The 15,023-nt window shown below is 37.7% G+C and overlaps 1 protein-coding gene across 2 annotated transcripts in view; it reads left to right on the top strand.

Moving 5' to 3' along the window:
• The first annotated feature begins 252 nt into the window (after window positions 1–252).
• SCAF4 (SR-related CTD associated factor 4) overlaps window positions 253–15,023 on the top strand; it is a 52,948-nt gene continuing 38,177 nt past the window's right edge. For both annotated transcript variants that reach the window (XM_072968462.1, XM_072968455.1), the window contains exon 1: window positions 253–713. In XM_072968462.1, coding sequence (XP_072824563.1) covers window positions 684–713 — 30 coding nt within the window. In that variant the 5' untranslated portion in view covers window positions 253–683. The remainder of the gene's footprint in view (window positions 714–15,023) is intronic.

The following is a 15,023-nucleotide window of genomic DNA, read 5'->3' as shown; positions in this document are numbered from 1 at the left end:
CGCTCTCCGGCGCCCCTCGCGGGAACCTAGACTCGGAGCCAGGTAGTCTCCCCGGCCCTAGGCCCCAGCGGGCGGGAAAGCGCTCGGCGTCCCGGCGTCACGCGCCGGTGGTTGGGCGGGTGGCGCGCGCGCGCGCGCGCGCGCGCGGCCGGGGCGGGCGGAGGCGGGGCCACCACGGCCGGGGCGGGGCCGGGCGGGGCGGGGCGGGAGCCGGGCACAGGAAGCGCTCGGAGGCCCGAGCCATCCCAGGGTGCCCCGCGCGGCGTGGACTCGGGCCGCTGCCGCCATCCCGCTGGCTAGAGGGAGAGAGAGGCCCGCCCGCTTGCCGGTCGGGCCAGTGTGGGCCAGTGCGTGAGGGCGCGGGGGGCCGTGTCAGCGAGACGCAGAGCGCAGCCGCCACCACTAAACGGACATGTTGGAGCCCAGCGCCGCCGCCGCCTCTTTTTCCTCATCCTCCGGACGGGACTGAGAGGGGGCCCGCCACCCCTCCGCCTCTGCCTCTGCCTCGCCCGCCCGCTCCGCTGCCTCGGCCGCAGCCTCTTCCTGCCCGGCCTTCAGCTCCGCAGCTTATCGCCGCCTCCGGCCCCCCCCCCCAGGCCCGGCCGGTTCCCTGGCCCCGCTTCGCCGCGGCGCGAGGTCTATGTGACCGGCGGGCCCGGAGCAGCCGCCGCCGCAGCGCGAACATGGACGCCGTCAACGCCTTCAACCAAGAGGTGAGGGGTGCTTAGGGCAGGGGGCGCCGGGCCTGCCGCGGGAGTCTGGGCGTCGTTTCTCCCGCCACCGGAGGTTTAAAGCTTAGGTCGGGGTGGGGACGCTTCCTGCCCCGGTTCCGGGGCGACGGGGCCTGCGCGGAGCGGCCTGTGGCCCTGGGGAGGTCGCGGCCGCCGCGGGAGCGGACCCCACACCCCACACCCCTCCCCCACCGCCCACCCCTGGGCGGCGACCTCGGTCTGCCCCTCTCGCCCCCTTCCGGTCTCCTCCAGCCCGCGTAGACGCCGGTGCCTCTAAGTTCGCCCCCTTCCAGGTCCGGGCGCTCTCGCTCTCTGCTTCCAGCCCCGTTACTGGCTTCCCAGTGCCGGGAGCCCGCAGGAGGCTAAGAAAGAAGCGCGGGCGGGCGTGGGGGGTGGGGGGCGGGAGAGCGGGAGCATCTGCCGGTCGCCGGGCTGCGGGAGCAGCGGCCTCGGCTCTCCTGTTGCTCGGGCCGCGCCGCGCAACGGTGGCCGGACTCTGATTCCAGGTCGGAGAGGAGTTGGAGAGGGTGTTCATCCCCTTCCCCCGGAATTCCTACATTTGGGAAGTAGGGTTAATAAACGGAGTGGAGGTGGCTCCTTATACCCAGTCGTGAACACAAGCCCGTTACGGGCTCTGTGGCCCCAACGTGACACCTAAAAAGTTAAATGGGAGAGAAGTATTTGCTCTGCCTTAGTCCGCTAGAGAGCCGGCTTTGGCCTCCAGTCCCCCACCCTCGCACCCTTCCCGCGGTAGTTAATCCTCAGCTCCCTTCTTTAGAAACATTTACATGTGAAAACCTCCCAAAAACGGGAACAAAGCTCCCTGCCTCCCTAAAGCTCTATGGTTTTATCTCAAATCATTCCAGGTGCTGTTTTTGAGGCTAGAGTCCACACATTCTGTTTTTTAGAATCGATTTAGGGAGAGGGGTCTTGACCATTGATGAGTAAAATGTAGTTAATGAGTGGAAACATTTGTCATGGGTTGAGTTGGATTATATTGTTTTTCCAAATACTAAAGATAAATCCAACATTGACAAACTCAGATGTAGTAGTGCTAGATGTCCCGGGACAGTGTTAGAAACTTGCTGCATTTCACAGTCAGACTTCGTAGTTTTACTTGTATCAGAATTAGAGTGCTATAACTTCCAATTTACAGTGCCATAGTATCGTACTCCAGTTAACACTGCAGTTAGGACCGTTTATTGCCTTATTAATTATCCTAGAAATGATTTGTCTTCAACTAATACATAAAATGTATTAACTGCAGAAGTTGGACAGTGTCTTGCAAAGTTCAGTAGTGATTATTTTCGGAATGGTGAAATAATATTTCCTGATTTTTGATGGCTAGAGAATTTGTAATAGTGCCCCAAAGATTTCAGGGCTGAAAGTTGACTTTGTTTCCTGAAGGCAGAATACACTGAAATGTTGACTCCTTGAGGGCAGGGAGTTTCTGTTCTTTGCTTCCTCCCGACAGCATAGCAGATGCTTCCCAAATACTTGTTGAATGAATGAGAATTTATACAAATGGTACAATTTGTAAAAGATAAGTATATTTCTTTCTCCAGATAAAGACTTTTAAAATATTTTTAATGGCAACTTAATAAACGAAGAGAAGGATTTTTAGTGTATTCTTAAGATCAGAAGTATTTAGTTCTGATTTAGGCATTATGAAAGTTGACATTAAGCACATTATTAAGCAAAATGTCTTATGTTAATTCCAGAAAAATATGATCAGTAGTTTTTACTTTGAAAAGCCAAAATTAGGAATGATATTGACTCCTGGAAAAAGGAAAATGGTATTTTAAACTTCTTAAATGTACAAACCGAGAATTTTCTTATTGATTATTTTCCTCGAATAATTTTCATTTCCATTTCTAGTCTTTATCAAGTGCAAATTGCGTTATGTTAGGTTTATGTTACCAATTTCATCTCTCTTCTGCCAAACTTTCTTCTGAAAAAACTTTCTGGAGAATTTAGTCTGACTTCAAAAGCCGTCTCCTTGTGCCTGCCTGATTGTAGTGATTTGATTCTCAGTTAATTGTCCCCATTCAGGAAATGTTATTGATTAGTTCGTTCCCTGTAAGCTCAAATCTCCCAAATCTTACCTTCATTTTACAAACTGTTGAGTGCCTGCTCAGCTGCAAACCTCTGTTCTGAATACAGTGGCATTACTAGTGAGGATCTCTGTGTCCTAGGAACCTAAACTAATAGAGGACACAAAACTTTGACATGTAACTAATATGTGATAGAACAGCTTCCTTTGGGGCCCTCAAACTACTGTAAGATGGCCTTTGGGAGGGGTCAGACTTGAGAGAAGTGTCAGTTTCAGGATTTCCAAAGATGTAGGAGAAGTAATTCAAGGGCAACAGTGGTGAGAAATAAGGAACATTAGTTTGGCTCCAGAGGCTGCTGGGAAGTAAGGATGGTTAAAGTAGTTTGGGGACCTGACAAGTTTCATGTCTGTCCAATGTGTTTGAAATCTTTTTTTTTTTTGAAGGCTATGGATAAGGTTTTAAGTAGTGGAGTAATATAATCAAAATGCTGCTTGATTTGTAGTATGTTTTATAGAAGGCAGAGATTTGGGGAAATTTGACAGATTGGGGACTGAGATAGGAGAAAAGTACAATCTGAATTTGGCATGTCCATAGAGGGAATAGAGAGGAGGGGAAGGATGTAGACCGGAAGGATATATAGTCCTGACATCTGCTAGGTTTTTTGCCCTTTTGCCCCTCCATTCTAAGTGCTGGGAGAGTGATGATGCCATTAACATGTCAAGCAGTCGTCAAAAGTATATTTTGTAAAGGGGAAAATGTTTGGTTTTTGAACAGGTTGATTGAAGTGAAACAGTAATGCAGAAATTTTTGGCAAGCAGCTGGTCATGTAGGACTCAAACCTGGACACAAGCAAGAGATGGAGGAGACATGGGGAGTCACTCTCAGATGTGTGGTGGAGAAAATTGAGAGGGGGAAAGAAAAGGAATTAATATTTAATAAGCATCGATAGCATGACAGGCACTTTATATATACATATCTAATATAATACTCCCACAGCCTTGCAGAGACATCCATTTATAGATGAGGAAACTGATTTTCAAAGAAGTTAAATAAAAATTCGCCCAAGGGCATACTACTAGCAGAACTGAGATTTTAATGCAGATGATTCCATCTTCATTACTGCCTGAAGATAATATTCTTTATAATACCAGGGGAGTGATCATGGGTTAAGACTTAAGAAAAAGGCCACTAAATTTTTTGAGGGTAATGGGATCTGTAGTTTAAGATTGAATAGTGCTGGGAGAGATAGGAAAATAAGTAGCAAATATAGATGTTTTTTGTTGTTGTGTGGTTTGGGATTTTTTTATTTGTTTGTTTGCTTTTTTTAAGAAGTTTGCTTGTGAGGAATTGAAAGGAAAAGTTGCTTCAAGGATAAAGGGAAGGAAGACCAATTAATGGTGTACTAAGCACTGGTGGTAGGCCTTTCGTATGTTTATATAGTGTATATATAAGGTCTTAACGTAAGTAGTGTTCAAGCTCTAGTCTCTATTAGGTGTAGAAGTTTAAGCATGTTGAAGGAGTTGTGCAGAAAAACATAGTTTAAAGCAGTAACAGGCAAAATTGTGGATGAGAGGAAAGGGACAGATCAGAAGCATAGTTGTAAAAGGTCAGTATATTCCTGATACAGAAAGGAAGATTAAAATAGGTGAGGTTATTAAAGACATTTTGATAGGACTTTTATGGCAAGACACTGTGTGTTAAGTGTTGTAAAAGATGAAAAGATGAGTGAAAAAAATCAGTGCTTACTTAATTGTGTTCCATGTTTATACACAACCTAATGTGAAGAGTTTAGTATTTCATGTGTCAAATGGATAAAGGTTATAGATTGGGTTTTTTTTTTAATCCAGTGATTGCAGTGTTAGCCTCTAAATCAGTCCTCTAAATCCAGAAGAATCTCTCTCCCACCTTTTTTTGCAACATCTATGATTTTAAGACATTTAATTAAAGTACAAGAAAAGTGCAGAGAAAATATAACAAGAATTGACAGTTGTTATTATTTTGTGTTTTTATTTAAAAAAATAAAATATTATAAAGTCCTCCTTTCCTCTTATCTCCAGTTCTTTTCCCACCCCTCCACCTACCCCAGTCAGAAACAATCAAATCATGAATTTAGTACCAATCTCTGTGGTCTATATACTATATATAATAGTCTGTTTTGATACACATGTGTGTATATTGTACATATTCTGCAATGTGGTTTTTTGCTTAAACATTATTAATACTATATATTATGTTTTAGTTCTTTCTGGCTGCTGTGTAGTTATGTTATCATTTGAATAAATCTTATTTATGTGGTTCCCTAGCTGATGAACATTTGTTTCTCACTTGTTGCTGACAAACACTGCAGTGGACTTTCTCAAACATGTCTCTGTGTAAGTTTCTCTAGGACAGCTGTTCTCAAACTTTTTGAATTTTGACTCCTTTGAACTCTTAAAGACCACAGAGAGCTTTTGTGTCCATAGGTTATATCTATTGATACTTAGCATACCAGAAATTTAAACTGAGGAATGTATTTATTAAAAGTAATAAATCCATTACATGTTAACATAAATAAGATTTTTAATGAAAAACAGCATTTCCAAAACAAAAATTAGAAGAGTGACATGATTTTATATTTTTGCAAATCTCATTTAAACTTTGGTTTAATAAACCTGGATTCTTGTACTTCCTTCTTCATTCAGTCTTTCGTATTTACACACATCAGGTAGCCTCTAGGAAAGTCTGCTGTATACTTGTGAGAAAATGAATGAAAAGGGCAAGAAATGTCTTTATGAAAACAGTTTTTACCTCACAGACCACTAAAAGGAACTCAGGCCCCCCAGGGATCCTGGAATTATTTTTTGAGAGCCACAGCTTTGAGGTGGTGTGCTTATAATGCTAGTTTGAGGGGAAGGAAGGAAGAAAATGTAAGTACTTTTATATTTGTCTTTATCTTTAAAATCAGGCAGAAATTAAACTTTATGAGTACTTTGTATGAATTGATGTTGCTACTCTTACCCACTTGGGCTGTCAGCCTTGAACCTTGTTATCCTGAAGGAAGAATTGAGTTCCACATCTTACTGGGGAGCTTGCCACCCTTCCTATTCCCACTGGAATTGTTCTGTATGGACTATTGCATATTTCACTTATTGATTACTAGGTGTAATTGTCTTCTAGAATTTAGATCATATGATGAGGGTAATTTTTTTTTTTAGCCTGTAATGTTAATCTCGTTATTTTTGATTATTCCTTCCTTTGAGAGGTCTATCGAAATAAGTGGACAAAGAGTTGAAACAAGATTCTCACTATGTGGAAGAGATGTAGAGGACCAGAGCAACAGTTGAAGTAAAATTGGCCATGTTACACTATTAATCACAGAAGTTCAGAATATTAAAAGTTAGTTATAGTTTTATTCCTTTGCTTTTGACTCTCAGAGAATTGCTTATTTCCAAAAACAGCAGAAAGCTGGCTTTATGGTAAGTGGAATAAAGCTGACTTTTCAAGGGTTTCTTTAGCAGGATTTGTTCTTGTTGAAAATATCCCTCTTCCTGGTCTATCATTTTGTTTAGTTTTTTTTTTCTCAGAAAAAGTTACATACACATATAATAAGGAATGATTCAGAGAAAAACTTGAATAATGGAAAAGTTGGCTTGTAAATTTTTGTGAAACAATTCAGGAGATAAAAGTACCTAATAAACAGCTGACCCAAAAAAGTTGACAAAATGGTAGTTGGTTTTTGTATATGTGTGTTTTTGTGGGAGTGTTTTGTTGGTGGCAGTGGTTTTCACCAGGTACAAATTATAGGTTGCTCTGCTGTACCATGGATCTCGAGTGAATATAATTTACCTAGCATTTCAGGAAATTTTTTTTTAAGTATAGTTGATTTACAATATTGTGTTAGTTCAGTTGTACAGCATAGTGATTTCAGGGTTTTTTTGCAGATTATATTCCATTTTATGTTATTACAATATACTGGATATAATTCCCTGTGCTATACAGTGAATCCTTGTTGCTTATGTTTTATGTATAGTAGTCTGTATCTGTTAATCCTTTATTCCTCAGTTGTTCACCACCCCCTACCCCCTTGGTAATTATAAGTTTGTTTTCTATATCTGAGTCTTTCTGTTTTGTATATAGATTCATTTGTATTGTAGATTTCACATAAGTGATATCATATGATATCTTTTCTCTGATTTGTTTCACTAAACATTCGTTAGGTTCACCCGTGTTGCTGCAAAGGGCAATATTTCATTTGTTATGGCTGATTAACATTCCATTGTGTGTGTGTGTGTGTGTGTGTGTGTGTGTCACATTCTTAAGTGAGTTATCTGTTGATAGGCACTTGGGTTGTTTCCATGTCTTGGCTATTGTAAACAGTACTGCTATGAACACTGGGGTGCATGTATCTTTTCAAATTAAAATTTTCATTTTTTCTGGATATATATGCAGGAGTGGAGTTGCTGGATCATTTGGTGGTTCTATTTTAGATTTTTAAGGAACCTTTATACTGTTTTCCATAGTGGCTCCACCACTTTACATTCCCACCAGGCAGTGTGCAAGGGGTCCCATTTGTCCATATTCTTTCCAGCATTTATTGTTTGTAGACTTGTTGATGATGGCCATTCTGACCAGTGTGAGGTAATACCTCACTGTAGTTTTGATTTGCATTTGTCTAATAATTAGTGTTGTTGAGCATCTTTTCATGTGCCTGTTAGACATCTGTATGTCTTTGGAAAAATGTCTATTTAGGTTTCTGCCATTTTTTGATTGGGATGTTTGTTTTTTTTTAATATTGAGTTATATATCAGGTAACTTTTCTATACATGTCTGTACATATTCAAAACATTTAAAAGGTCCCTTGATGACATGATAGGGAAAAGGTTGTTACATAAATGATGAACCTCTAGTGTTATTGATAACATTTTTTGAAATAATATGTCGAATCTTTTTTTTTTTTAAGCATACCTCAGAGCAACAGCATACAACTTTAATGATAAGCTAAAAACACGCGTACTATGTTAGGTAGTGTATAGAATAAGCTTACCTATTAACAGTTGAAGTCTTGGTGGAGTTGGTAATTGTTAAATTTGTATGTATTAGGCTTTATCAAGATCTGTTGAGGAGCTTAATCTAGAAGAGACACGTCTACCTTTCTGTGTTAATATTAAGTATAATTAACAATGTATTGTCATCTGTTTTTGAGAACTAGATTTTCCAAGCAATATTATAATTTATTATGCTCCTGTCACCTTCATTCTTTTCAATATTTGCATGGTTTAATGATTACATTTCATTGCTTTATAGTTAGAGCTCTTTATTGGTGCTTGTGAAGTCATAGATTAAATACTTAGAAACTTTGAATACAAATGAAGTATTGTACAGGTTAGCAGTGAATTCAGCAAGAAATTCAGTGTAACTCTGGAGTGGAGTTAAGAATTAGAAGCCAAGGCTTAGAGGAAGAAAGGTAGCAGAGCTCAGTGAAAGGTGAAAGGCCATCCGAGTACCTCTTGAAAGTGATAATTTCTGTTTGGATAATTTGTGATTTTTGGTATAAATCCATGTGGCTCAGTTGGAAGAGACCATAGAGCAGTAGTGTACCTAGCATATTCGACACCCAGAACAGAACGGTTTCTTTCCTTTTTTTAAACACACTCCTTATTCTACAACAAAATTATTTTCAGAAATAATCATGAAATTGACCAAGAAAGAAATTTGAACTTTATACCATTTACACATAAATATTACAACAGAGAGTAGAAGTTGGTTAATATATTTAAATTTCATAAATACTTTTAAAAATAAAAGTAGAAAATCTTATCTACATACTGGTCTGTCACAATAATGAATAGTAATATTCTGGTTTCTTTTTAAGCCTTAACTTCTGCATATTTGTCAATGACTGTCACAGCTGATTTTCACATATTTGAGTTCAGTAGACAGTTATGGTCAGATTTAACAATCTTACCTTCCCCCATAATTGATTGAAAAACACTTCTCATTAATTCTAATTACAAAAGGTTGTACATAAAGCAGCAGATATACAGATAGTTGGGAAGTCTTAAACATAAGGTTACTTCAGCAGAAATTTAGAAAAAGTTCACTTCACAGTAAATTCTAGAAATCACAATGCTATCCATGTCTTTTCAGGATTGATTCTAGTGACTTTCAAATGTCCTCTGGGACAAAAAAAATTTCACTAAAGTGTTTTCACTCGAAATTTCAATATAGGTTTCTATTATATTTGATAAACATTTTTGAAATAATGTTTAAATGTTCACTTCCTTATATTTTGTTGAACAGTAATGGCAATCTCCATAATTTTTGTTCATGGATCTTCAAGCTTCGTGTTCCTTTGTTCAAGGCTGATTCTGGCTGTTTGTAAATATTTATACCAGAAAAAAGATATGTCAGGAAAGAAGAATTGCACACAGCTATCATACTTTAAGTGCGCTGTTTAAAAATGTATATGTGTATGTGTGTGTGTGTGTGCGCGCGTGTGTATATATAGGAACCACAGAATTGGAGACATAAACTGAGCCTGAGGAGGGTGCAGGCTATCCTGAACCTCTTTGTAGTGATTCTCCAAATGAACAGGTATAGTGAATTTGCATGTTTTGCACATTGACCACATAACTGGAGGGTTTTCTAATGAATTTCCACTTAGAATAGATTGCTTATTAAAAGATACATGATAAAAATATACAGATTTGATGCTTATATATTAAAACTCATCAATAACCACAGCAGTAGTTTAAAACTTAAGAATCTTGGTCAACAAAATATTTTAGGGGAAGGAATATTTTATCCCTGATATTTAGAATTGCTAGTGTTTGATGATAAAAGAATTCTCAGTTTTATTATTGTATGTAGAGTTTTTAGAGACCCACTTTTTGCTTTCCGCTGGGTGGACTTCCATTGCCCCACTCTAGGTGTGTTATTACGTTGAAGAGCAATGGTTAAGCAACCCCATAATCTGTAAATCTCCCTCTGCAATGTCTCCGTTATATCTTTATGTACATTATCATGACTATTCCACTTTATTTTCTCCTTTTGTCGGAGCTTAGTTTTAGCTGATGTCGAATTATAATGCCCTGCTTAAAGGAAACCTGTAATATGGAAGTTTTTGGTAATATGGCTTTTAAGCCTTTAGGAAATGGTAAAATACTCTTTAAATTTTTATGGTCATATATTACCTAGTTCACCTTAATTAAGAGAGAGACGCTAAATGATAAATCACTTTGGAAAGAACAGCCAAGTTTGGGGTTCAATTGGAGATACGTTCAAATCCATAAAGACCTTAACCATTGTTTAATAAATCTAAGAGTATATTTTATAAGTTAGAGGGGGGTTTTGGATATATGAAATACCCAAAATAGGCACATCCATAGAGATAGAAAGTAGATTATTAGTTGAGGGATGGGGAAGGAATGGGAAGTGACTGCTAATGGATATGGAATTTCTTTGAGATGTGATGAAAATTTTCTAAAATTAGTGTTTATGGTTGTCTAACTATATGAATATAGTGAAAACCACTAAACTGTACACTTTAAAAGAGTGAGTTTTATGGTATAGGAATTACAGCTCAAAGCTGTTAAAGGCAAAAAAGTCTGGTTTTAACACCATTTTTATTGTTTTATTGCTTGATCTGATTTTTCTGTCAGTTTGGAAACAATATCTATTAGCTGCTGAGTGGCTCTGTAAATTATTTTGTTGATCCTGAATCCTAAGTTTGTTCAAAGGATATCTTTAGTTTTTACATGCTATTTTAAGAAGTAATTCAGGGGAGACAGTTCAAGGGAAGGACAGGAAAGGAATCCTGCATTTGCTCATTAAATACTAACCAGATACCAGGTTAAGGGTTAGGTGTTTTATATATGTCTTTACATAAACTGGAGGGGTGTTGTGATTTGTCCAAGGTCACACGGTGTAGAAATGGCAGTTCTGAGATTTGGCTGAGTACTGTCAGAGGCTGCCTGAGCCCAGTCCACACCCCCATGTGGCTGTAATGAAGTTTTGTGAGCAGCCAATCTTTGTCTACTATACTGCTTATGAAGGGAGAGTGCTCCCTAAACAACTTTTGTATATTTGAAGCATGGTGGCAGGTGCACTATAATGTGTCCTTGGGGATGAATTTGCCACAGTTTAAGAATAATAAGGTTTGGTAAGTTTGTGAGTCATCCCCAGTAGTAGAATAGATGCAATCAGTGTTTAAAACTTAAGATATGCTTTTATAGGCGTTTATATTTCATTTGCTAATTAATATTCACACTTAAAATTTTTAAAATTGATTAGGGACTTTATAAATGTTGACATTTTCCATTTTAACCCCATGCTTGTGTATAGATCTAGTCATTACAACTTTGTGGGGAGAAAAATAGATATAGATAAAATACATAATGTATGGGATAATTTTTTTTCTTCTAATCAAATGATTTTATATCCTGGAACCAGTTTTTATTTCTTCAGTTCAAGTCTAGGAGGAACTATATAATTCATGAAAATATTTTGTGGCCAACTTTGGGCAGACACAAAGTTTACTTAAGTGAGACATAATAAAAGCAGTTCTGAAACCTGTGTCCTATGCTGTAAAGTAGAGCAATGGCATGGATAAAATATTTGGCATTTCCTAAAATCACATCCTGCCCTGTTTCTTGAGCAAGGGAAAACGAAAGAATTGAAGGTTGATTGTAGTTGTTAACCAAAACGGAGGTAAGGAATAGAAAATGACCTGTTGTAATAAGTGGAACTGAAGGATTTAAAAGCCCTGATGAGAGAGGCAGCCTGGCTTCTAAAGTGAAAAGTTTGAGTGAAGGATAGACTTCTGGAAATTTTAAGGGAGTTAGTCTTAGGTGAAGAATAAATTAGGGCATACTTTATAGAGTGAGTCGTCAGAAATTAGAAAAGTAGTTCTGCTGGCAGCAAATGGTAACAGAACTAGGGGCTGGTGACATAAATAAAAAGTGTGAAATAATGCAGATGACGTTTAAACTACTGTTTGCTGTATTATTATATTCTGTTTTCTTAATTTTCTTAATGCACATAGAAACATAAGTAGTTAATTAGAAAGTGATTTCATCCATAATAGTAACAGTTCATATTTGCACTTATGTATTTTGTAAAGCATTTTCTAGAACTAGGAGGAAAGTTGGCGCATTTGTGGGAAAATGTAATAAGGTAAAGAAATGTAGGAAGAAGTAGGTATGAAAATTTTAAAAACTCCTGTCTTAGGGATATTTTGTATTAATGCCAGGCCTGTCTTGTCTATAAATTCCTCTAAGCAAGTGGAAAATTGGTTAAACATTTGGGTTTCAAAGGATTTGACTCTCTGGAAAGTTAACAGAATTAACATGGGAGTAAATTATATATCAGTAGTTAAAGGGATGCTTTCTTTAATGCACAGATGTCAAAAAATATATTTAAGACTGTAATTTCTAAGATTTGGATTTTATATGCACAAAGGCTTCAGTAATAAAGATTTTAAAGGGCAAAATTTTGTATTTTTAAAATTTTGTTGTAATTTTGAAAAGGTGTATTAAAGATTTACAAGCCATTGATTTAAACATAACTATTAACTTCAAAGACAAGATATACTCCATGGACAAATTGTATCTGATAATAACGATTCTATTTATTTATTATATTTAAAATCAAGTTGGAGAAATGCATTTTTGTGTCTCAGACACAAAGTTTTCCATTTTTAATCCATGAATTTTAATTTTTTTCATTTTAAAATCAATGCAAATTAGGTAAATTTAAATTAAAAAACAAAGAAAATATCCCACCTAATACCATTAACATTTTAGAGTGTTTGTCTTTTTTCCCCCTCCACTTGTGTTTGAAAATTTTATATGTGGTTACCAGATCTTTTCAATAACTTATTAACGTATTAATATAACATATTAAATGCCCAGTATTAAGAAATTAGTTGAAACAAACCTTATGTAAAGTATATGTAGAGATGTAAAATGGAATGTCAGATAAAAAGGGACTATAAACTATCCCTTATCTAATTGTTCTAGCAGTAAGCATTTTATGGAGCTGTCCTCAGGCTATATAATTAGATGGACAAAGCATCTTTGCAGAGAAAATAATTTTAAAAGTTTTTTTCTAGTTATTATTAAACTTAACATGTATTCTTATAAAGTATATGTTACCAATAAACATTTAAGTTACGTCGGCTTTAACTCTTGATTTGTTTGAAGCCAGTGTATCAGATTTGTTGAATCAAATGAATGAAAGAGGAGGAAAGCTTGTAGAATTAAACAATTTGGTATCTGAGTCTGTCAGAACAGAGATTTGAGTACCAGCCTGTCACTGTGAGTGTATTTCCTTTTGGAAGCACCCATATTTTTTTCTTTACATTAAACTTTATAATTTTTAACAGGCACTTAAGATAAAATTTGTCATTTTGGACATCATAATAGCAAAGGAAGGAATACTGGATGTGATCAATTTAATTCATTATGAAATAAATTTAAAGAAAGCAAATACTTAAAAGTTTAAGTTTAAGGGGAAAAGGTGGGGGATAATAAGTATCCCATTGAAAGAGATTCTGTCGAAAGATTTCTAGTCACTAGGAGCCAGAACAGATTCACTAATAATTAATAACAGATCAGATTAAACTATTTTCTTCTGTAAAGTGTACTTCCTCTAGTGAGGACTCTAAACCAAATATTTCAGAAAGATATTTACCATGATTTCATCATGAATAAATTAGAAAACTGTAGACAGGATGAGAGTATTGTTAAGTGATTGTTAGCCGACTGGTGGGGCTCAAGAAATACCAGATAAGGTCATCCTACAAGTGGGTCCTGTTTTTTTTAATTTTTAAGAAAACCATTGTATTGGAGGAAGCCATATAAAGTAGGTTTATGAAATTTACAAGCTGACTGGAGTAGCTACTACCTCAAATAGCAGAAAATGATTTCCAGACTACCTACACAGATTGAAAGGACTGTCAGAAACAAATGTAAAGTCAACATAAAGATCTAGTTTTGATAGAGATTCCAGTGAGGGTCTCAGTTGATTATAAATGTGAGTTAATAATGAATTGAGCACTATTTTTTTAAATAATGAATGATCTCCCACCCACCCATGTCCATCTTCTGAATCCTAGAACGTGTTATTATAAGTTAAGGGTCTTGATTTGGGTTAATTATTCCTGAATTATCCAGATGAACGCAATATAACCTGCAGGGTCCTTATATGAGAGAGGCAGGAGAGGAAGTGATATGACAGTGTAAGCAGAGGTTAGGAAAAAGATGCTGTGCTGCCAGCTTTGAAGATGGAAGAGACAGCCATGAGCCAAAGGAATTTCGGCACCCTGTAGAAGCTGGGAAAGGCAAGAAATAGATTTTTGACTTAGAGCACCCAGAAGGAAGGCAGTCCTGCCAACACTTTGATTTCATACTAGTGAGATTCTAACCTCCAAAAGTGTTGTTTTAAGCTACTGAGTTTGTGGTAATGTGTTCGTGCAGAAATAGGAAACTGATGCAAAAGACAATCCACTAGATTTCCACAGGAGCACATCTGGACCCTGTTGTTTATTTTGGGATATTATACTTAAAAGGTTTTAGCCAGGATAGTCAGATATAGAAACCGTATCATTTGGCTAATATTCTGATATTGAAGAGAGAGGGAAACATGCTTAGTTATCTTTAAATATTATAAATATTTTATCACATGAGAAAGATCACTATTGTTATGTGCTCCAGAGGCAGAACTGGAATAGGAGAGGGAAGGTTATCAGAAGGGAGATTGGGGGTCAGTACAAAGAAGACTGCTGGTAACCACTGGAGCTGATTAGTTATGAGTTACTAAGCCTGTGTGACCATATGGAATCTGGCAGATATATTGTGAAAGCAGTTCCGAATTTAGTAGAATACTGGTTTCAGTACTAAGGTGCTATATAGCTTTAAAACTCTTCGATACTACTGTATTTTCAATACAGAGAAGATTTCTTTACATGCAGCACTTGAATAGTAAATGTAATACAAAAAAGATAATTATGGTAGGCTGGCACAAAAAATTAAAAACTCGGGGGTGGTGTGTGTGTCAATTCCTAGGGCATTATATACCTCTGAGCCATTTATATGTTACCACGTACTAGGCTAAGAGATTATATACATTCCTAACAACCTTATGAGGCGAAGTGAGTACGATTAATCCTCTTTTACAGATTTCAAAACTCCTTGAAATTTAGAAAACGTGAACTAAACATCTAAGTTTATACTGTTAGTAAATAACAGAGTATCATGTT

The sequence above is a fragment of the Vicugna pacos genome, chromosome 1 (genome assembly GCF_048564905.1).
Source record: "Vicugna pacos chromosome 1, VicPac4, whole genome shotgun sequence".
Classification (NCBI taxonomy): domain Eukaryota; kingdom Metazoa; phylum Chordata; class Mammalia; order Artiodactyla; family Camelidae; genus Vicugna; species Vicugna pacos.
Note: the sequence above shows the minus strand (reverse complement) of the source record. Positions and strands in the feature narration are given on the sequence as shown.